Source organism: Apis cerana, linkage group LG6, assembly GCF_029169275.1.
Source record: "Apis cerana isolate GH-2021 linkage group LG6, AcerK_1.0, whole genome shotgun sequence".
Taxonomy (NCBI): domain Eukaryota; kingdom Metazoa; phylum Arthropoda; class Insecta; order Hymenoptera; family Apidae; genus Apis; species Apis cerana.
The window spans coordinates 12,926,234-12,951,158 of record NC_083857.1 but is presented as its reverse complement, the minus strand read 5'-3'; the positions used below and the strand labels follow the sequence as shown (position 1 = coordinate 12,951,158).

Here is a 24,925-nt window from a genome sequence, read left to right as displayed (position 1 = left end):
TATATAAATGTTATAAATTTCAATATTTAATATCATGTGTTTTTTTTTACAACGAATAAATATATACAGGTATAATTAAAAATACACGACATATAAATAAAAATATCGTAAAAATAATTTATTGCATAATAGTTAAATGAATTATACTTTTTATTAATTAATTAGGATTCAATTTTTTTTCTTTTGCCTTTCACATAAAATTCTTTGTTCTTTCATATTGTACATAACTACTTATATATTTACAAATTTGTAGCGCTTTTTATAAATTATAACAATAATTCGAAATAATTTTCTATGACTATAAAAATAAATAAATATAAAATATAATAATTTATATTTAAAATTCAAAAATATTTTTCATATTAAATAACAATAATTAGTAACAATATTTTGATGATATTTTATTGATAATTTGATATTGATGTTTAAAGAAATTATTAAATAGCAAATTTATAAAATATTTTAAAATGAATATAGATTTTTATCGTTAATTAATAACTTTTATTATTATATGTGTATTATAATATATATGTTATAATGTAAATTGTAATATGTTCCAATTATTTGATGTTAATGATATTTGTAATATTATTTTTTGAATAAATTATAAAAAATTTTATTTTTTTGAAATGGAATCATTGCCATAAGCAATGTATACCTTTCTTTAATCATAATTTAATCATAATTTCTTCCTGCAACTCCTTGTAGAAGAGTTGGTGAAGTAAAAAAAAGAAAAAAGCAAAATTTTATGGAAACTGCGAATTATGCGATTATTTAATTAAATTTATATTGTTTATAATTTATTTTTAGTAAAAGTTAATAATACTATTTCACGCATATCATATTTTATTTTATTAATAATCGCGGTATAAAGACAGATGTTTGTTTGAATAAAAAAACGTGCAAATATTTGAAGTTTTTAAATAAATCTTTTCTTTCATTCTGTAATTCATCTAATTAATTTTATGTTATTAAAATTTATATCTAATGTCTACTGAACAATTGCAAATTTAAAACATTGGAAATACCATAATTTCTGTATTTTTAATTGAATTAATAAAATTTTAAATTTTAAAACTTTATATAAATATTATTTATACAAGAAAATTATTATCATAAATTATAATTCATTTAATTAATAAATTGAGTATTCCGATTTTGGTAAATCATTATTGCATTATATTAATCTGTATATAATTTCATAAATTTCATTAACATAACTCCGTATAAATTTTTTATAATTAAATGTTTCTGATTTTTCAAGACACAACATTTCAATAAGTATTATTGAAGGCAATTTCTGAAAGTAACAATGACATTAATTGATAAAATAAAGTTTCCAGAATAGAATTATAACTTTAAACTTTTTTATCTTTTATATTTAAAAGTGTGACGTAAAAATTATTTTATTATATTTCTTGTTTTTTCCTTAGAATAAAGTTTACATTTTATTATTGAGCATAAATTATTTACATAATGTGAATTTCATATATTTAAATTTTAATTAACTATTTTATTTATTAACAAACAACAAATTTTTTTAAATTTAAAAAATTATCATCTGTATCAAGTTTTAGTTATGATATTTGAAAATTATATTTTAAATTTTATAAAAAATTCAGATGCAAAAAATTATAATGAAATGACATTGATTACAGAAAATAAAATATTAAAAATTCACATTATGTAAATAAATTTCTTTTTGGTTTCTAAATATGTATGCTGCTTATACAACGGTATAAAAAAGAAATGTACGGACATACATCAGAGTATCAAAAAGTTTGAAACATTCAAATCAGTCATTTAACAGAGCAATCATGCTTTCATCTTTCTTCCATTTGGTTTATATGTCAAGGAAGAAAACATATGTTCGTGCGTAGAGGAAAAAATAGTAATAATGTGAAAAAAAATTGTCTTTCATAATCTAGATAAAATTTTTTAATTTTTCCTCGTGCACGAAGATCGTATCGAATACGCCACTGAAACTCATAAACAGCTTCAATTTCATTTTTCACAAGAAGCAGTTTCGTTGATTAAACAAGATCCAGATGGCGAAGCGACATGCAAGATTACACGATCAATTATTTGACTAAAGGGCTTTTAAGGTTTTGTCAATGTGTCTCAAAGTTGTTTCCGGTACAGCGTCTGTAAGAGCTTTCCGAAATCCTTCGCAATGTGTAAGCTTTCGAAACATTTTTTTTGCATGATTTCTGAAAAATTATGACAGATAAAAATATAAATCATTTTGTAAAATGCAATTATGAAATAATTTATATTTTTAATTTAAAAAAAAATTGATATTTTTACCTAGCATCCAAATTTCCATCAATTAATAATCTTGCACCTGTAGAAAGCAATTTATCCCTTACATCCTTCGGTAAAATTAAAGTATGTTCCGGTCCTATCCGATCGACTATCGAAGCCAACAATCTAGCCGTAGCAGCTCTTACAATAGCATTTTGATGGCTAAATAAAAATATAAATAATTTTTTCATCTAATTTTTCAATTCATCATTAATCGTATGAATTTTTTATATTCATAAATAATAAATATATAATTCACCTTGCACCACATTGTACGATAACCGTGATCGTTTTATGAGGCGGAAGATGTTCTATCATTCGATCCAATGCTGCATTACTATCCGATCGAAGAAATCGATTAGTATCCGCTGTTCTATGTAACAATGATCCAGCTATATCATCGAATTCCTATTAAAAATAAAAATTCATATCATATAAACCATTTAATGAAAATAAAATAAAATAATTTATACCTGATCAATTCCACGAATCTGCGAGCTAAAAATATCCCCAGCGGCTAAACATGCTGTTCGCGCCACTTGAGAGCGAAGACTTTTTATTTGACGAGCTACAAGTCGATTTATCGTTGATGCGGCACATATGTCTAGATATTCAGGTTGTTGCTTTGCAATCTGGGATAATGTTTTCAATGCTTTCATAATAATTTCCCTGTATGAGAAATAAAAAATTAACAATTTTTTTGCAATTAATTGTATCTATTTATCACTTATAATATATTGTTAAATGAATATATATTGTCAAATGAAATAATAAATACCAATCTATTTTTTTAACTATTAAATTTATTTAATTTTCAATGATTTACCAGTCTTTATTCTCAAGTTGAACAAAACATTGTTGTACTATTGGTTTTATTTTTTCCAAGTTTCCTTTACTTCGGCCTCGCGAGCGTATTGCAATGCGAGGAACTTTTGAAGGCTTTCGTTTGGTTGTAGGTCCTGGTTCTACAGATTGAGTCTAGATATAAAAATTATTTAATATATTTAATGTATTTAAAATATTTAAATAAATTTTAAAAGAGATTTTTTTTTATATTAAAGAATTATATGAAAATATTTAATAGAAAAAATTAGGATGAAAATATTACTTCAATTTTTAAAATTCCTGGGTCAGTGTTCGTCTCGCTGGAACTATCTTTATTTTGTCCATTTTCCAAATCATTGTTCTCATTGGATTCTTTAAAAAACTATTTAAAAAAGCAATAAAAATACGAAAAATCTTAAATGAAATATAAAACAATTTTATTTAAATATTTATTATAATAAATGTGTTACCCTGAGATTATCATTTACTTCTATTTGAGTACTAATTTCTAGACGGTTTTCAATATAATTAGAAATTTCAGTGGATGAGTGAGGTCTAGAGGCAATAATGATGGCTGGTGATTCTTCTGGTGATTTCGATTCTCTTCGCGATTGATTTAATTCTTCTGGTTGAATAATATCACGTTGTATTGTGGAGGAAATAGCTTTGTTTTTATTTAAATCTATTGAATCATTATCTTCGGATTCGAAATTCTGTAAAAAAAAATATACACTTTCAAAATTCTATTCATTATTGATCTAATATTTAAATAGGTTATATCGTTTTCGATTCTATATAATATTATTATAATTTTTATTTTTATGTTTTTTAACTAACCAATTTATATGGACTATTTCTAGAATCACATCTTGATGATTTCGACGTCTCGAAGTTACTAGAATTTCTACTTGGTGATCGATTTGATTTTTGTGAACTGGCGGACTTTTTTGAAATCAACGTTTCTTCATTTTCAGAGTCTGATTGTAAATTCTTGTTTGCCAAAACAGAAATAACTTCGTCTATTTTTTCTATTTCATCAGAAATATTAACTTCGTTCTCATTTTGATTTTCTTCGAAATATTCAACATGTTCTGAGGTTCTGGATGTTGTACAATGTTGATCTTTAAATTTTAATTCTTCATCACTATTCCAATTTTTGGATCTGTCATCATCGATAGATATATTTGTTACTTCTATTTCAGTTTCGATTTTTTTATCCAACGATATCTAAATAATAAATTTTTATAATTGAATTATAGTTTCCTAAATTTCCATTTACATTTTTTTTTATTTCAAATTATTTTAATTTTTTTAGATTTTAGATAAATATATATCTTATTCTAGTTTTTATTTTATTTTTATTTATACTAATAATTAAAAAAATATTTTTAAAACATAAATATATAATAATATTAAAACAAATATTTACAATAAAATCTCGACCAGGAGGATTTATTTGTCCGGTGATAATATTAAACGCTGTATTCACATTTTGTCTTTCAGGTGTAGATGATCTGAAATCACTATCATCTTGGGTATTCTGTACATCTTGTTCACTATCTTGGTGATCATTATTTTCTGAAGATGAAAATTCTTGGTCATCTACTGAAAATTTAATTTTTCAATTAAATTTAATTTCAATTAAACGAATTAAGAAAAATTATTTTTTTCTTTAAAAATTAATTTTAATTTTTCTTTATAAAAAAATTGTTCGTTTACACGGTTTAAATGTTACGGGTAAAGTATTGATTGCACCCTATGCTTTACACGTTCATCCGAGGTTAAGAACCTCGCGTTCCAGTTCGTGGACTTTCGATCGTCCTACAGATCCTAAACGTTATTTCACTTTGCTTTTAACGATTAAAAGTTTACTCAAATTCTTGAACGATCTTAATTTATTTATATTATATAACTTAATTTATTCGTTGTATTATAATCGATTTATGTAACAATATATTGATTATTTGAAAAAAAGTCAATATCTTTATATCTATATTTATATGTTGTAATAATATCAAATCATTAATATTATACACATGAATACTTTTTCTTTTAAAGTATTTTTGAAGCAATATAATAAAATTATTTATATTATTTATATATACCTTCATATTGTGTTTGAGCCACATTCAATGTTTTCCCTCCAAAATGATCATCTGGCAAAAAATAATGCTTATTTTTTTTGTTATGTTCTTCTTCCTTTACCGCTTTGTCTCTGAAAAAAAAATTTTGATAATAAATAATAATTAAAAAATATTTGATTCTAGTTTTTTATTTTATAGAGAAAGATATAAAAAATCGATTCATCAGATATGCTTGAATTCACACTATAGTTTTCTGAACACACAGCTATTTTCCTAGCATAAAATATAAACTTAATAAATATTCAGGATATAAAACTATAAATAATCTGTTATTTATAAGAAGATATTAACTTTTATTTATTACATCATAAATATATAGAATATTAATATTTAAAATTTTTAGGCGCTTTATGAGAATATGGTATACTAATTATTCTTTGAAATGGTTAAAATTATTATTATTGAAAAAAAAAGAGATCAAATATACTATATTTATTTTTTCTATTTTTGATTCACTTATAATTTGAAAACAATTTTTGTATTTGAAATTCTCAAATTCGAATTATTTTAATATTATATAAATTTCAAAGTTTTTATTAACATCTAAAATAATTATATTTAAAAACTTTCAAATTTCGCGAAATTTAAAAAACATACATTGTTTCGTTACTAGGATTCGATCTCAAAGGAATTACTGGTGTGGTATTAACTGTAGTAACAATGGTTAAAATGGAATCCTCCTCTTCCTTTTCAATGTCCACTGGTTGCCTGCATCGGAAAGCGCATGGACAATAACGGAGAATAGTATTTGCAATCTTATATTCTTTTTTTCGTAGATCACGAGATTCTTCATTGAAATTCTGATCTCTTTCGATCGAATTCGATTCTTTGTTTTTCAAAACTATAGTTTTATCGCCCTGATTGCCCTCTTCTGGCCAGGCACAGTACTTAAAGATCATTTCGATTGATAATGGTTTATCAATCACGATCGAAAGTTCTTATCATGCTGTTTGTATAGTTTATTAAAGTTATTTTCGTATTATATCAATTTAGCACGCACGCGCGCATTCTTCGTGTTTTAATGAATTTTTTAGGTTATTCGCGCTATAAATCCAATATGAAATTATTTAGAAGATTTATTTATTTATTTATAATATCATATTAAAAATAATAATCATATTAACATTTATTATAATAAAAAAATTTTTTTTCTTTTTTTTCATTTTTTTATAAAGTTATATTTCAAAAAATTATAAATTTGTGTTTATCTTTCTAAATAACAAATAATCGAAATATTTTAGTTATGAAACATCTGATGTGCATTTAATAAAAAATATAATTTTATAATAAAAATCTTTATCAATAAATTTATCAATAAAAAATTTATACAAAATATATAAAATTGAATTTTGCTTTCATTAAAATTCGAAGATTTTTTTTAAATTAACATTTTAAAACTCAAAGAATGTAAAATATTCTACATTTATTTGAAAAATAATATATTTTATTTTCTTAATTATTCTTTTCTTTTGTTTTTATATTTATATATTTTAATTTTACTTTACTTTTTTTAGATATTAAAATAATAGAAAAAAAAATTGGATATAATTGTAAATAAAAATAGATATATAACATGTGTTGTAAATAATAAATTTATATAATAACGAATATGAAATAAAATAAAAATATTTATATCAGTTAAAAAAAAATACTTTTTAATATAATTTTCATTAAGTTCTGATTAAATTTCAATATTTTCATTATAACACTTTATTTTTTTAATTTTTTAAATTAAATTAACTTTAATTATTATATATTTTTAACATTATTTTTTGTACAACATTTATAATAAATAATATTCCATGTCTATTATAAAATTTCCTTTTAATTGAAAAAAAAAAGATAAAAGAATAAAAATAAAATCAATTCGATGGCTATAATCGGTGCACACACCGATCGATCATCATAGGATATAAAATATCGCGATAATTAAACAATATTAGATTGAAAATGTATCACATTCGAGCACATAATCGCGTACGATTAATTTTCGAATCATTTTGAATCACTTTAACGATAGATCAAAATGAAAATGCTCGAGCACACGATTGATTAATTCATTTGTTTTTTTTAAAAATAGAAAAAAGAAATCGAAAAAGGGGATAAAAAGAAATTCCAATAACGCGACAAATAACGACGCACGCACGACTGTACCCCAGCATAAACGTCGGCTGTCTCAATGCTGACCGTTGCTGCTCCCTCCATTCCGGTCACCCCTCTGGTCCCCCCCTTTTCACTTGTAATGCCATGATACTACATACTAAATGACTATACACTGACCGATCGAGTCCTTTCGGACACCTAGTTGGAAACTTTATAAGTATAGGCATTATAAATATAAGTGAAAATAAACAAATCATAAATTACGATTCTGTTTTCTTTTTTTTATTGTTTTTTTAATCATATCTTTTTGATCTTTATTCTTGATTCTATTCTTTGACCTTAATTCTTTTAATATTATCAATAATATTATATTAATATTATATTTATATTATAATAATATATTAATATTATTATATATATATATTATATAATTATATTAATATTATATAATATTAATTTATATTATAAATAAAACAGGAAAATGAAATGATCCGTTATATCTTAACCTTAACCTTATGATTTAACCTTCTACTATGAACTTGCTATAAGTGTCAGATGTCTCTCATGTTATGTAGATTTCATATCAACATAAAAATATTGAATTATTATATTTTAAGTCACATATTATTTTAATATTATTATAGTTATTAATTTAATAATAATATAGTTACTTTTAATAATGTTTGTATAATGTATATATATATATATATATATAAATATATATAATAATAAAATATATATATATAAAATTTTTATTTACTTTAAATTATATATCTCTAAATTATATATCAATTTTTATATTGATCTAACCATGTACATATACTAATCATATATTTTTTTATGCATATAAATTTTTAACTTTTTGATCTAAATTAAATTAAATATAATTAAATTATATTTATTTATTTATATTAAATTATATAATTTTTCTAAAAATTTTAATCTTAACGAGTTTAATTGTTATATAGATTGTATTCATAATGTAATTATTCAAACCGAAATATAATTGCAAATTTGCTCTAATATGATGTTCATGAATAAATAAAAATAAGATTAAAGAAAAAGCCATTATTACTCATTTTCCGCATCATATAATTATTTCTTAAAATGAATTATAATTGCTAAAATTTTTCAAAATTATATAATATAAAATAATATTATATAATATATTGATGATTACTGAAGTAATTTCTTTAAAAAAAATTAAATTTAGTCAACTTAAAAAACATTAATAACACTATGAGAATAAAATCATTATTTAAAGACGATTCAAGGATAAAAGATAAAGTTCTGACTCACGTTCAATTTAACACTATGCTATGAAATCGATCGAGTAAACAGAATAGATTCGTTCCGATATTATCGATTCAATGTGTAAAGTTTTCTCTTGAAAAGTCATTTGTTATATTCTTAGAAATGTATTAAGAAATTTCTTCGGTGTTTTATATATATATATATATATATAGTGATATTACGATAGAAATATTATAAAAACTGTGCATTTGTCACCTTCCCAGAAGTATAGTTAAAAAGTCATAAAAGTTGCACGATACGTCTAGCAATGTGTCAGTGATTACAGTGCAGTAATTTTTCATGCATATGTATGTGGAAATAATAATTTCCTGAAGGGACAATGGCAAAGAATAACTAGAAAATCGACACTAATACAGAGTTTCTGATAATACCACCATGAAATAGCGTCACTAATTGTAAAGTGAAGTAGAATAAGACCCCTAGATATATATAGTTACGATTATCGAATTTACTTTATATTTCTTACAAATAAATGTATAAATATCTAGAAACATTTAAATTGGTGTCCGAATTTTTATATAATTGAAATTTTTAAATTTTAAAATATTTAAAATTCTAAAAATATAAATTATGGATATGTAAATTCTCAAATATCTCTAAATATTTTTTATTCACTTAAATTTCACGTAAATTTCTCAAATTTTATATATAAAATTTATTACTATTATCAATTATCAATTATGTATATATTGATCATATTTATATCGTCATAAATATTAAATATTTAGAATTATTTAAAATTAATTATTTATAATTATTAATAATCACAATTATTTATGAGATTGCCTATAGAAAGTGATTACTAGTATTTATATGTAATTAATTATATTTAATCATATTCGTAAAATGATAGTTATTATTATTACTTTAGCATTATTATTATTTTTCGAACAAGTGTGATTTAATTACTATTTATGAATATAAATATGAAAATATTATTTATGAAGTTCAATGTATTGATTTAATTTAGAATATATGCAAAATAATTAATAAAAAAAATTAAAAAAGAAAGTTAATAAATATCATGCATAAATATATCTACATTTTTTATTTTTAAATTAATATAGTATTTTATAATAAATATTTATTTGAAAAGCGTAAAATATTTTTAAAGAATTAATTATTACTTACATATCGAACATAGATAATGCATGAATCTCGTTAGAAGTTGTTCTAAACTGTTGACGATGATATAATTGAGATGGTGACAATGAACGTAATCTTCTTCTGTAAGGAGTTTCAGTGCTTATCGCAGGAAAATATTCGCTAGTTTGAGCGTCTGATGATATTAATTCAACATCAGTAACTTTTTGAGCAGCTGCGTCCTTTGTTTTACGATAAGATTTCATCTGTAATAAAAATCTTATTAATAATATATCTTATTAATAATATCTTATTAAAAAAAATTGACAAGTTGTAAAATTTAAGTTTTAATAAATATTATATCATAATATTTTGATAAAAGTAATGATATTTACATATGATAAATTTGTATTATTTTCACCGGTTCTAATAAAATCTATTTTACTATATGGAGGAGTCTTTTGCAATGGCCGAAAAGAATTTTCATCCACAAATCGTCCTTCTCGATGTAAAGGTGTATTGTACCTAGAAAATTAATAAAACAAAGAAAAATTTTTTAGTTTTTTTGATTTAGATATCATATAATAGATATTATTAACAATTAATTTCTTTCATTTATTTATAAAAACAATACTTACATATTGTACATAATAAATGTTTGTGATTGATGATCATTTCTTGATGGTTGATGACTTTCTATAGAACTTGAACGCACATATCTAGATTTGATGTCAGATTTTCTCGAATGTCGATCTCTTTCCATAAACTTTTGATAAAATCTGGAGTTATTATCCAAAACTATTTGATTCGTATGTTCGTCGACATTCTATAATATTTATTATCATTTATTCTATTTATTGTATCACTCTTGTAATTGTAAATTGTATTCGATTATTATGTAATTATTTGTTAATTCAAGTGCTTACATTTGTATTACAATCTACATTTGTATTATTTAGATTCTTCATTGAGCGGCAATTGTCATAATGCATACTTGTACTATTTTCTTGTTTATTTTTTCTTCTTTGATACATAGTTCCACAGCTTCTATTAATTAATTTCATTATTTTCAATCTCTGTTATTATTCAAAGTTTAATCCATTCAAAGCTATGATTTTAATGAGTATTTTTGAAATGAATATTTCTGATAATTCTAATTCTGAATTTAATTTTTATTTAATAAAATAATTTAATAAAAAAAAAGTAACTCACTTGATTTAATTATTATATATTCATAAAATAAAAGAAATCCATATAATTTATTTTTTTTTATATATCATATATCACATTATATATTTTTTTATATATTAATTGTTTAATACTTTATTTTTAATGTAGAAATTAAAATTTTATTATATATATAAAATATAAATATAATATAAATTAAATAATAACTCTATATGATAATAACTCTTTTGCAATTCAAAATACATAATTTCATGTAAAAGCATGACGTGGCATGATCTTGTGATTATTAATATTAAATTTTTTTTATAAAATATATAGATTATATATCAGCTATGAATGGATTAACAAATATATAATTAAAATTATATAATACCTAATGTTTTCTTCTTGAGAAGTTCCACGGTTGCTAGAATTTTCCATACTATTTCTTGATTTTTTCCTTAAATTAACATTTATTAACTCTAAATTAGAAGATTTGTCTACTAAAAAATGTTCTGTAGATTTCGGAGTATTCTCTCGAGTATAAAATACAGGAATTCTAGATTCTATTTTATTATTTTCCTGTAATGTATTTATTATTAACAATTATAAATTATTATATAATAAATATTAAGTTATCATTATTATATAATTGATAAATAAGAAAAATTACAAAGAAACAAGATATTAACAAAATTATTTTATTCAAGAAATAATCAAGAAATAAATTTTTGGTATTTTGTTAATTGAGCATTATAAAAGACCATTATAAAAAAATCTCTGCTTTTTCTCTTATTTTTCAATTGCATATTTTATTATCATTTCTATTACTAAAATCATTTATTATTATATATGAAATCATTGATTTAAATTATAAATTAATTTTATATAAATTAAGAATATAATTTATAAAACTCACTCTCTTTTCAAAATTATTTTCAATAATATTACGATAATTCGCAGATTCTCTAGCAGTTCCTAGATTTCTCGTTTGATTTCGAAATTTTATGTTTGAATTGAAAGCATTACCTAAAATATAATAAAATAATTTAAAGTTATTCATTATTTTTATGTCAAATATAAAAATTTTTATGTCAAATATAAAAAATAATTATATAAAAATATTATAATTACCACTACAAATACTCGTATTTATGTTTCGATTTGTTTGAAAATTCAATTCATCTTCACATAGTGTATTCTAAATAAAAAATAAAAATATATATATAAATTATATTAATTGTATATAATTTTTTATACATATATAACGTTATAACAATAATAATATAAATATAGAAAATAATTTACAAAAATAATTTACTGTATTATACTATTTTTAAAATAATATTTTTTTATAATTATTAATTAAAAAATATTAACATACTAACCTGAAATATCTTTAAAAATTGAGTAAAATTTAGATAGGACATAATATTATTCGAACATCGTCGGAATTGATTATTATCGGTTTATAAACGTGTTCTCCACGCGAAATTAAAAATAACCCAACTCTGCGAATGAATTTTCTCATATCTATTTACTCGATAAACCAATAAAAAACAAGACAAATGGTATTTTCAACTCTACTGTACTGAATTCATCTACAGATATCACGATACGATTAATCGTTAATATAAATATTGCAAATCATGATTGTATAATAAAAATTTTCGTTTCTTTATAAGTCAGTTGATGTTAGAGTGAAAACTATGAAATGTGATAAAACCATACGTTACTTATATACATTGCAATTTAAATTCGTACAAATATATAGATCCAAAATAAAGTCATGATTTGCAATTTAACGCTCCGATTTAAAACGATTTTATAAACGAAGTTGACCTCATGGCACCCGAACGAACTTCAACAACAATAAAGTTAAAGTTTTTTTTTTCAAGTTTATGTTTTATTAATAAGCTCTTTGAAATTATTAATAAATTCAATATATAAATTCTTTATTATATAATATAACAAATTACGATATATGTTTTCTTATTTTACATTAATTTGATTCTATTTAATATTTATTTAATATCCATATTTATGTAATTTGAATATTTGAATATTTGAATTATATTTAAATGTGAAAGAAGGTTAAGAAAATTAACTTTGTCCTTTTTCATCGTTTTTTTCAAAGCAACATATTCTATTTCTATTATAATTAAATTAATTTAATTATATAATTTTTATCATGGAATTAATTCAAAACTTAGAATTTTACCTGATTCTGCGATGGAATTATTTGCCATACTACAGGCTGTTCTGTCTTGGAACGCATACCAACTCCAAGTGCAACGAAATTTGATCTTTCGTTCCATAAGTTTTCACGATAATTTGTATTTTCATTTCTAAAAATTACAATTATATCAATTTTCTACTAACTAAGTGACATATAAAAATTATTAATATTATTTAAAGAAAATTTAAAAAGAATTTTAAAAAAAATTTATAATATTTATTTATAAAATTAAGTAAATTTTTTATATCATCATAATTTGAAAAATACATTATGTATTTTTTTAAGTAACTAATTCATTAAGTAACTTATTCTAAAATTAAATTATTATAAATGTGATTGTTTTTAATAATATATAACTATATATGAGAAATGAACAATATTAGTTTAATATTCTTCAGAAAATTACCTTGCAAGTTTTTCTTTGTTGGGCCTCGTTGTTATAAATTGGCCTTTAGTACGTCCGATAGCAGGTGAGATTGAACCACTTCCAGCTACTATCCAATCGACATCAGGACCTACACAAATTTCATATATATTAAATAGTACACAATTACCTTAATAAATGAGATTTATTTTTTCCAAATATTTTATATAACTATTATATAACTAATTATATATATATAACTATATATATATATATATATATTATATACTAATTATATAACTATTATATAACTATTATATAACTATAATTGTAATTATTTGTAAATTTTTTTTAAAATTGAATTGATGAAGAAATAAAAAGAATTCATCAACAATATATAAAATAATATACCTGTAGCTATTTGCACGGTAGGTGAAATTTGTAAACCATATATTACAAGACCATCTGCAGAGACCAAAGGCAAAGATTTTCGTGCCAGACGAGCTCTAATAGCAGACATCATTGCCTCTCCATCGTGATAACCTTCCGATGCTCGTTTTCCTGCTACTAATACTTCCTAAACATAAGATAAATTATATTTTATTATTAAATATATTTTTTTTATAATGCATTTGTAAATAATTATAAAATTATAATTATTTTACAAAGACAATAAAATACCTCTGATTCATAAATTTGAGCTAAAACAGCTAAAGTATCAAGTGCTGCTTGCCGTACTCTGCGTCGTCTATCCCTCATCATTTTAGCTACTTTATTAGCCACAATATCCACTTTAAATTCCGTACTTGGAAATGTTATCAACGAAAAAATTAACAATTGTAAGCAATTTTCTCTGGTCTGTAATATCAAAAAGATACATATAAGAGAATAGAAAAAATATTAATAAAAATAATAGAAAATAATAGAAAAATCTCACTTTCGCATTCCTAGCATTCAAACATTGTGGTTGCAGAAGTTGTTCCAAAAGAAGAGCAGGTCTGAGTCTAAGCATCGCGATTCTGGCCAATTGAGCTGCACTTGGTCCACCATGCCTCGCTAAACCCCATGCCAATTGTGGTAAACGTTTTCTCAAAGCTTCTTCGCTTACTCCAACTACGACTACCTGATATTACATAAATGATTAAGAATTTTATTTTTAACATGAGAAATCAAAATCACATTTGAACGAAAATACAAAATTTCTTTATAAAAATAATATTATCTAGAAATTTTATTTTATTAACTTTTCCATTTTTTAAAATATAATTTTTTATTTTTAAATCGTAGATTTCGTAGAATAACGAAAGAATAATATCTTTGTTGTTAAATAGTAAAGTGTCATTCTACGTTTACGTGACTCTTAGGTAATTTATGGAACCTTTTCTCGTGACCCGACTGATATTTTAAATCGTGTCGTTTTAAAAAGTGCTTAACAATTTAAAGCTGCATCTATGTTGATATTAAAAAATTTCAAAATATAATTTTTTAAACTATTTACTTTTTTAAATATTAGTGCATATATTACTATATATAATTTAGGATAGAAAAATTTAATTCACAATCAATAATTCACAATCAATGTAAATAATATTATATGATACAAAAATAAAATCATTACTTTCATTATAAATAAATGAAATAAATCATTTGATCTAAAATTAAAAATAAAATACTTCAATAACTCATATTACATTAAACAGCAAAGCAATAGAATGTTAAAACAGTTAGATTGATTTGAAGGTAAATTTGCGAGTTACCTTCGCCACAGCCAACCCAGCAGCAGCTACACGACAGCTCCTTTCACAGCCTAGCACTGCATGCAAAAGAGATCCTAATCGGGGTTCTATCGCGATTAGAGCAGAAGACGTTCGCAAAGCGGACGCTACTCTCTCTAAACCTCTGACACGGGCACGCCAATCATCCTGGAATGATTATTTAATTTTATAGAAATATATATGATATTTGATTAGGTTAATTAAATTATATTTTGTATTTCTTTTCTCTCTCTTTTCTTTATTTTTTTTAAATTCTTCGATAAAGAACAGAGAACATATAATGAAAAAAATATTTTATTTGATTTTAAGACACTATATCTTTTATATTTACATCAATATCTTTTTCTATCTATGATCAAAATTGAATAAATGCTGGAAAATCAGAATTCAATTTAGTAAAATAACGAAATTAAATTTTGATTTTGACAATCAACCAGTTAAATATTTTTTATATTTTGCTGAATATAAAAAAAAACAATCAACAAAAGAAAAAAAAATGTCAAAAATTAAAATAAATATACAGTTTCATAAATTTCATGATCTCTTAAAAGAAATTCCGCAGTGATGGAAATGATTAATGATTATCGATTATTTATATTGTAAATTGTCCGATCTAACATTATTAAAGTTTTACTATAATTCTTTTCTTTTTTTTTTATTTTTACTTTTTAAATGTAATTTTTATTTTTTATTACAAAAATTCAGTGTTATTCATTTTAATTTTCATTTTAATAATATCGCACATATTTCATATCGTACTTTTAATTTATCTTTTATATAGTCAATAATAAAGACTTATTCTTTTTTGCCAAATATAAACTATTATACATATACATATATAAAATAAGAAAAATATTTATAAGTAATGTCGTTGGTCAAGAATCAGCAGTCGTCGACTGAACATTATCGATCGTTGCAGCAAGTCTGAATGCAATGCACTGGTAATATTTGCATTTACTTTCCGGTTCGGCTCTATTTACACGGAAGTGGTCAATATTCTTGATTTTTTTATAATCTTATTAAATTTATGAAGAATAATGATATTATATATCACATAAAATCTTTTTTAACTTAATAAAACAAATATATCGTGTCTTTATCTGAATTCATCAGATAACCATTTCACACCTTTTTTTTCCTTCGAGTTTTATTACCGCTTTTTATTTAATCTTAAAATTACTATCGTTATTTTCTTATTAGAAATTTAATTATCGAACAATTATAATTTAATTATCGAACTTAATTCATCCTTGAAACGAAAATTAATATGTTAGAAATTATTTATGATATGATATTTTTATGATGATCTAGGAAATATTTTTTATAGAATTACTATTACTATTTTTAGTTATAATATAATTATAAAAAAAAAAATAATTGTATTCGATTATTTAATTTCTAAATTATATAATGTTTAAGAGGATTAATATATTTCTTGTCAGACTAATTTCTTATGCTTCTCCTAAGTAGTACACATAGATTGTAAGACCTAACAATCTTTCTATATCACATGTTTATGTGTATATATATATATATGCATAATCTCAATCAATAATAATTTATCAGATATTTAAAAATAAATCAATTATATTAATTATTATAAAATTTTTATTAATTATTAATATTTAAACCAGATTGAATTTTACATTAATTTTAAATTATTAATTAATCTTAATTTGATAAATTTTAGTTTATTAATTACTAAATAAAGTTTTTTTTAAAATAAAATTTTATTATATCTGAGTTTTGTATTGCAATAGTAAACTTTTAAAAATGTAAAGTATTCTTACCCGTATGCTGTATACATTTGATTTTTATCATTCCACTTCAGTTTATTTCTAGGTTATTTTACTATTTCACGAGACCTAAGCTTTATTCTAGATCATTTTTTTAATTACAATAAGAATTCTTTTCCTTGTAACATCAATTGCATATATTTTCATTGAATTACGATCATTATTTAATTGCTAAATATCAATGGAATCAATATAAGAACAATACATAATCAATAAAATAAGTAAAACATCGATGTCTTGCAAGTGACACATTCTTAATTATTTTTTCTTATTATCTACAAGTCGCGCTGTATAATATTGTACATAAAGAAATTTCTCGTTTTTCATTCATGGAATATTCATACTGGCGCCCTCCAACGTCTAGAACTATTTCAATGGTGTCCGACGGCTGGAAAACGAAATAGCATGCATAATTCATCTAATGTTTTATTGCCACGAATATGGGAACATTGTTCAAAAGAAAATACCTGTTAGAAATATGATTAATCCTAGTCGAGTAATATGCAGTGATTCTTTATGGAAATTATGGTAATGAAGAAATTCCATGAAGAAAAAAATAATAATAGCAATTAAAATAAGGAGCATAATATATATATACGTACATTTTAAATAAAAATAGTGATTATAAATCCATATGAACATTATTTATATTATATTTGATTCGTTGAAAATATAAGATAACTATAAAATGATCATAAATTATTAAAATTGATTGTTTTGAAATAGCAATTTGTTTAATTACATATAGACTATCTTGTATATACATATGTATATCTGTTAGCATAAAATTAACTATAAAAAATATACAGTTAAAATCATAAAATACAGAGAAATATGATATGAAATGATATACAAATTTTGCAATCTAAAGTATAATTAAAAATAATAAAATTTTTAAATATAAAAATTTTAAATTATTTATTTATTATTATTATATATTATTAATTATTTAAACTAATTACGCTTTCTAAGTTTAAAAGAATCAGATAATAACTTTTAAAATTTTATATGTAAATTGAAATAATAAATTTCAAAAAAAATAATTTTTTCTAGAAAAATAAATTAACTTAAAAGTTAGATAAATCATTAATTCGTGTGTGAAAAAGAACAGTACTTCTTTTATGCTGAGAATTACATGACATAGAGGATCAATATTAAACGATTCAGTTTGCTTTTTTAGTTCTTATTACATAGTACGTACAGTGATATTCATGGAAAGATTTAGAATGACCTTGAACTTCTATTCAATGAAAAAAAAGTACTTTCATAATACTTTAAGCGCATCATTTCTTCACAATATTAATAATCATAATAATGCTTTACTGTTTTTTTAGAAATCTTGTATATATAGTCAATTTTGTACATATAAATATCACTAATATTAAAAAAATTATACCAAATATTCATAATATAAAGAAAAATAATAATTAAAAAATTTAAACTTCTTAATTTTTATATAAAGTTTTTTATTTAATAATTTTTTCAATAAAAGATTTTCTAAATAATAAAAATTTTAAAATAATAATTCACAATAAAAATTTTATTTCTAATTTTGAAATTTTATAATTATATATAGTTATACTTTATAGTAATATACTTTTGAATTATATTTACTCTGTATAATATAATTCATTTATGATATGAATTGTTTTTTTAATTTATACGATTATATTTCAGTATAAGAATACATTCTTTATCCACTATCAATCTGACGATATACCATCAAAATACCAACTAACCAAATTAATATGTAACGGAGTCTCCTAGTCTTCGTGTCGAAATGCATTCAACTTGACTTCAGGAATGAATTTACTTGATAACATTAGATAAGTTTAATCTAGCTGATAATGCAAAGAAACCTTCATCACCGGAAAAATTTCTCCTGTTACAAACATTTATTTAATTTGTATCTTCTTGTAAGAAATTTTTTTATTTAAAAAATTTAAATAAAATTTAAGAATTTTGTTAGAATTATTAGAATTATTATTAAAAGAATATCTTTTCTAAATATTTAAATAAAATACTATATTTAGCAGAAATATTTACTTAGCAAATTTGATATAAAATTAAAATTTTACCATGAAGATTTTTGCTACGGGTTTAGAATATTCTAGATCCATCACTGTCAGAATGCTAACACGAAACCAGTCAGTCAGTGCTTTACCAGTGAAAAGAAATAATATTTACTTCATTCTTCTCTTAAATATTCTTTTTAAAGTAAAATTATAAGCATTTTGAAAATAATTTTAAGAAAGTTTTTTTAAATAACTCTTTTTGGTATTTTAAAAAGTTTTAATATGTGAAAGTAAATAGAAATTCTTCTTAACTATACTGTATAATAATTTTTAATTTTTTTTTTATATATTTTATAAAGTTATATATTTGTTTTTAATGATCAAAAATTTTCTTAATAATTAACTTTTTTAATATTTTTTAATTTTTCTTTATATTCATTGTTCTTTTATAAGTTTCAATGTATAATTATTTTTAATAATCTTTATATTTAAGTATTACATTTTATTAATCGTTATATTTCAATAAAATTAATAAAATTAATTGAAAATTTAGTATTTAATAATTTTTATATCATATAATAATATACAATAATTTTTTTATATAAAATAAATTATATAAAATAAAAATCATGTTCAGAAATCGTATTAAAATTTTGAAAAAAATTCTGAAATATACAATTGGTTGTGGATTGATTTTTTTTATCATAAAATCTCTTCTCGATAAAGATAGTAATGAAACAAAATTAAAAGATCTAAACAGATTATTAGTACGTAAATAAATATAAATTTATTAAATAAATAAATTATATAAGAAACTTTTTTACATTAATAGAAGATTTGATAAAAAGAATTAAATAAAAAAACGCATTTTAATAATAAGATTTATTTTAGATCGAAACAGAAAATGAAAATTTAAAACGATTATTGATTGTAAAAAACATATGTAAAAAATATAATTTAGGAATATACAAGGAATTTGATAAACCATCCATATTTAAACATCCACCAGCACCACAATATAGTGTTTTTTATATTATTAGGTTAGTTAAATAAATCATTTAAATCAGGTAATAGAATAATATAATAAATAGAAACTATAATAATAATTTATTATTATTACATATTATTTGTCGATATATATTTTATAATTTCTTAATTATTTTAATATCAATATCAATAATTATGTATTTTCACATAATCTAAAAATACTTTTTAATCATTATATATATATATGTGTTTAAATCAAATAACTAATCGAATAATTAATAGTGTTTAAATCAAATTGTTCGTTGTGATTATTCTAACAATAACTGATTCAATTAGCAGTGTATCTATGTATTATTTGCCACGCAGATCACGCGATCTATCATACTGTCCAATTTACAAAGCCGGTAGTACAACGTGGATTTACAATTTATGTCTCTTAATGAATGTTACCGAGGAGGAGTTGAACAACGGAAAGAAGCAAATATCGACCATTGCTAGAGGAATAATACCGGAACTCGAATTTCCAGAAGCAGAAGAGGTAATGTATTGTTCATTAATAAACAACATAACATTTATATATGAATTACATTTGATTCTAAATCATATCAATGAGATATAATGAAACATAATTTATTAAAAAGAATAAGAAATTATAAATATTATTATTTTGAACCTATAATCTATCTTAACTTATAGCACGAATTGTATTGTATATAGATATATTTCATATACAAAAAATAAATGCAAAATTACTTATTGTTTTATTTATATAATAAATAATAAATATATTTTATCTATATAATAAATGTGAATGAAACACCATAATAAATAAATATAATACTCACAAGAGCCTAACAATTTCTGGAATAAATATATTGAAATCATAAATTAAATTGTAAATGGAGTAGTATAATTCAACTTCTCATAGAAACTTTCATACATTAGAATTATATATATATATATATTTCAAAATCTTTGATTAATCTTGTTAATATCTATTCTTGTAAAAAGACTAAACCTAAGAAATTCAAATAGGCGTTAAGGGCTACGAAGAAACTGCTAGTGGTAAGGCACCCATTTGAAAGATTGTTGAGCGCGTATCGCGATAAACTGGAAAACTCTGTGGCTGGAAGGGAACACGGGACACTTCACTTTTATCAGAAATATGGTAGCAAGATTGTTGAAAAGTACCGTGGTGAGTCACGAAAACCTATCGATCGCAATGTATTCATTGCTCAAACATTAGGTTAACGAGATATGTCACTTGCTTCTTAAGAGGCAAACTTCACACGGCCCAAAAGGAATCAGGAGATTAGGCAAAAAGGCGTACCTCCACCGGCGGGAATTGAACCAACTTTCCGTGAATTCGTGCAATATTTAATTCATACTGATTTGCCCAATTATGGAGATGATCATTGGATGCCATATTATTGGTTCTGTGCACTTTGCATTGTAGATTATGACATAATTGCAAAGGTAGAATTCATATGGATTAATTTTACGATTAAATTTTGGAGAATTATAATGAAATACATAAAATATGACAACACTTTCAATTATTTTTTATTTCTCAATAATTTTTTTTTATATCTTATCATATTTGTCATGTTTCATAGGTAGAAACACTATATCAAGATCAAATTTACGCGATTCATAAATTAAATCTTCAAGGGATAATTAAACCAAGATGGCAACATAATCGTAATCACTCGAATGCATCGAAAATATATTTCAGCCAGTTAAATAGAGATATGGTAGAAAAATTATATGAGAAGTTCAAGCTAGATTTTGAACTTTTCGATTATTCACCATATGAATATTATCAATATGTAACAATTTTTTAATATTTTGTAATAAATTTTTCGATAAAGATTTTACACAATATTTTTTAATTTTAATTCATTTAATTAATGTTTGTAATTTATTTCATAAAAAAGTGATTTTTATCATCACATTCACATTATAGAAAAAAGACAATTTTTTGTATTAAATTGTGACATATTTTTTATCAATAGAAACAATAGCGAATATTACATTGCGTAATTTTTTCAATTTTAATTGAATATATTTTATTACTTTTTCGTCTCATTTTGTCTTATTAATTTGACTGAAGGGGGAGCCATCAACTTTAGGACAGATCGTTCTGATATATTACGAACTAGGTCAATCGATTTCTATAGCAAAAGTTCGTCGCGTGGTATAACGTGATTTAAACAGCATCAATTAGACTCACCTATGCGTGTATCGACTCTTCGTTTTGTTGTTCTTACCTTATTCATCTTTTTTCTTATTTCAAGCAACTATCGCATGCAATATATATATATACGTGTGTTCGATGAATTTGATTAATATAGAAATCATGAGTAACTATCGTTTACATTAAATATTTTTTTTTATTAAGCATTGTTTATTTTAATTTGATAAAAGATAATGGATATACATATTACATTCAAAAAATTAAATTATATATATTATATATTATTTCTCAGAAAAGTGAAAAATAAAAAATAAAAAATTTTTCGAAAAAATTCAGTAGCCATTTATTGTATATGTATATCTGTGTTTCTAGAAATCTAATTCATGATGGAAATAATTAGTTTGATTAAAATTGAATACTTGGTATGAAAAGAATTCGTGAAGGAAATAATTAAAATTATTAAGTATTCGAGTATGATGAATATTTGATAAATATTACGAAGCAAAAATTTTTTAAATGGAATAAAAAATTTAACAAATATTTGACATTTAAAAAATTAAAAATTAAATTTGAAAAGATTTTAAAATATAAATTAAGAGAATAATAATAATAATTTAAAAAATATTATTATTTAAAAAATTAAATGATAATTAATATATAATAAAAATCATTAAAATAATAAAAATATTGAATTATTGAAAAAAGTGTAAATAAAAAGTGTAATTATTGTAAAAATTGAAAAAAATATGTAATGAATGCATAAATAAAATATGTAATTATAAAACTTACTTTGTTATGCAGATCCTCCAATACTTCGTGATCAACTAGTCCTAGTTCTTCCCAGTTTGGTTCTTCTGATACAAATTCCATTTTGTCAGATCTAAAAGTAGCATTTTTGTTGATAATATTTTCGCTTTCTTCATCGTATTCACTTATTTGTTCACAAACAGCACTTTTCAACACATAATCACTATTATCGTTCCTCGAACTATTCATTTTATCATTTTTTAATTTTACATCTTTCCGTATAACTCCATCTTGATTTATTTTTATATATTTTAATTCTATTTCATTTTTCACCACTGAACCGAAAAAAGAATCAACTTTTTGATTGATTTCTAAAGATTTATTTTTTTCCATATTGTTCTTTTGAATATTTTCAGATACTTTATTTTCCAAACTATCTTTGCTAACTTTAATATCATTTATTTTATTCTGCATTCCAAAATCGTCAGATTCTACTTTTAAGTCATTCTTAGAAGTCTCTATTATTAAAGAAACATTTTCAGAATCATTAATTTTTATATTTGGATTTATTGTATTAATATTTTGATTATTTTGTACTAACATAACTTCTTCCTTTTTAATTTTTTCCACTTTTCCATCAATTTCAATAATCTTCGCATTCTTATCATTTGCACTAGATTCGATATTAAATATATTATTTTTATCTTCTTGTTTATTTATACTTTTCTTTTTCCTCGTTTCATCAACAGCGTTATTACTAAATAGAAATGGACTACTAGTCCTAGTAAGAATGCTCTTTTTAGGACTGAGTTCCGCATTATGTGTATATATCTCTCTCTTGGGACTATTAGAAACAGACCTGGATGTTCTTCTATATTTTCTAGGCTCTCTGTGAGGACTACAAGGCTGAGAAGACGGTCTAGGACGGTTAATGGGCATTTTAGTAACAGGTGAAACCGGAAGTGGAATCTTAGTCTTAAGAGTAGTTTCTCCAGACTCCGTATCATCACTATCAGGAGTCCTTAATTTAACTATTTCACCTCCAAAATGAACTCTTCTAGGTGTCTTCCTTTTATCAAGATCTTCCTTCCCTTCAATTTCATTTTTTATATCTGTTTCATTTTCTTCTGCATTCTGCTCGTTTTCACTATCATCCTTCTCCTCGAGAATCGTCATAGTGATGGCTGTTTCCTCGTTGAACTTAATTTCTGTTTCTAATACCACTCTGGCCGCTGGCATATTAGTAATCTCGTCTTCTTCTTCAGCTATACCAGAAGTGTCACTATCGTTTTCCCATTTATCTTCCAAATTTTTCTCTACTTTTTCTGCGTTCTTTTTTAGATTCTTTTTATTAGATTTTACATTATAAATTTTTGATAAAATCTCAATATTTTTCTTCAATTTGTTGTCATAATCTTCCAGATAGCTCTCGAATTCTTCTACACCTATTGCGTCCCGGATCTTCATTAACGATTTTAATACCGCTTCTTGATGCGGTACCTGGGCCAATCGGGAGGCCAAGGCTATTGTTACCTCCTTGACAAATCGGGAATCAGGCGATGGACTACTTGACGATGGAAACAGGAGAGAGGGTACGCTTAAGATCACACCGGTAGTAACGTTCGTCTGAAAGGAATTCTGCACTTCCGAACGGTTTAGACCATCTTCAAGAATCTGTAAGAGAACGATTGATACAATTGTGTACGTTTAGATATCGATCCATGATGATATATAAGATAGTGAGAAGATTGCAAGGTCAAAAATTGTTTGCGCACAAACAATCTATCTGATATGTTTACCGAAAATTTTAAAATATATCATGAATAACGTGAAGATGGAAAAGGATAATTCGTGGAATGCTATTA

The 24,925-nt window shown here is 22.7% G+C and overlaps 2 protein-coding genes across 10 annotated transcripts in view; one reads left to right on the top strand and one right to left on the bottom strand.

Moving 5' to 3' along the window:
• Window positions 1-93: 93 nt before the first annotated feature.
• Window positions 94-24,925, bottom strand: part of LOC107994155 (putative leucine-rich repeat-containing protein DDB_G0290503) — a 28,122-nt gene continuing 3,290 nt past the window's right edge. For 3 of the 5 annotated variants that reach the window (XM_017050925.3, XM_062076417.1, XM_017050926.3), the window contains exons 4-27: window positions 23,103-24,734; window positions 15,301-15,465; window positions 14,481-14,666; window positions 14,225-14,401; window positions 13,955-14,120; window positions 13,586-13,694; window positions 13,162-13,288; window positions 12,075-12,141; window positions 11,860-11,969; window positions 11,335-11,522; window positions 10,700-10,820; window positions 10,412-10,599; window positions 10,169-10,298; window positions 9,822-10,039; window positions 5,235-5,344; window positions 4,559-4,734; window positions 3,967-4,356; window positions 3,600-3,842; window positions 3,413-3,511; window positions 3,131-3,282; window positions 2,778-2,973; window positions 2,564-2,712; window positions 2,308-2,466; window positions 94-2,210 (exon numbers count right to left, since the gene is read on the bottom strand). In XM_017050925.3, coding sequence (XP_016906414.2) covers window positions 2,090-2,210; window positions 2,308-2,466; window positions 2,564-2,712; window positions 2,778-2,973; window positions 3,131-3,282; window positions 3,413-3,511; window positions 3,600-3,842; window positions 3,967-4,356; window positions 4,559-4,734; window positions 5,235-5,344; window positions 9,822-10,039; window positions 10,169-10,298; window positions 10,412-10,599; window positions 10,700-10,820; window positions 11,335-11,522; window positions 11,860-11,969; window positions 12,075-12,141; window positions 13,162-13,288; window positions 13,586-13,694; window positions 13,955-14,120; window positions 14,225-14,401; window positions 14,481-14,666; window positions 15,301-15,465; window positions 23,103-24,734 — 5,379 coding nt within the window. In that variant the 3' untranslated portion in view covers window positions 94-2,089. The remainder of the gene's footprint in view (window positions 2,211-2,307; window positions 2,467-2,563; window positions 2,713-2,777; window positions 2,974-3,130; window positions 3,283-3,412; window positions 3,512-3,599; window positions 3,843-3,966; window positions 4,357-4,558; window positions 4,735-5,234; window positions 5,345-9,821; window positions 10,040-10,168; window positions 10,299-10,411; window positions 10,600-10,699; window positions 10,821-11,334; window positions 11,523-11,859; window positions 11,970-12,074; window positions 12,142-13,161; window positions 13,289-13,585; window positions 13,695-13,954; window positions 14,121-14,224; window positions 14,402-14,480; window positions 14,667-15,300; window positions 15,466-23,102; window positions 24,735-24,925) is intronic. The other 2 variants (XM_017050928.3, XM_017050927.3) reach the window with 2 other exon arrangements.
• LOC107994156 (carbohydrate sulfotransferase 11-like) lies at window positions 19,179-24,623 on the top strand. Of its 5 annotated transcripts, none has more exons than XM_062076429.1 (6): window positions 19,179-19,331; window positions 20,021-20,169; window positions 20,483-20,654; window positions 21,152-21,311; window positions 21,393-21,592; window positions 21,733-21,998. In XM_062076429.1, the coding sequence occupies exons 1-6, from the start codon at window positions 19,194-19,196 to the stop codon at window positions 21,958-21,960; spliced, it is 1,047 nt and encodes a 348-aa protein (XP_061932413.1). In that variant the 5' UTR covers window positions 19,179-19,193; the 3' UTR covers window positions 21,961-21,998. The 5 variants fall into 5 exon arrangements, with proteins under 5 accessions (XP_061932413.1, XP_061932416.1, XP_061932414.1 ...); XM_017050929.3 differs by lacking the exon at window positions 19,179-19,331 and adding an exon at window positions 19,759-19,896; XM_062076432.1 differs by lacking the exons at window positions 21,152-21,311; window positions 21,393-21,592; window positions 21,733-21,998 and adding exons at window positions 23,945-24,010; window positions 24,483-24,620.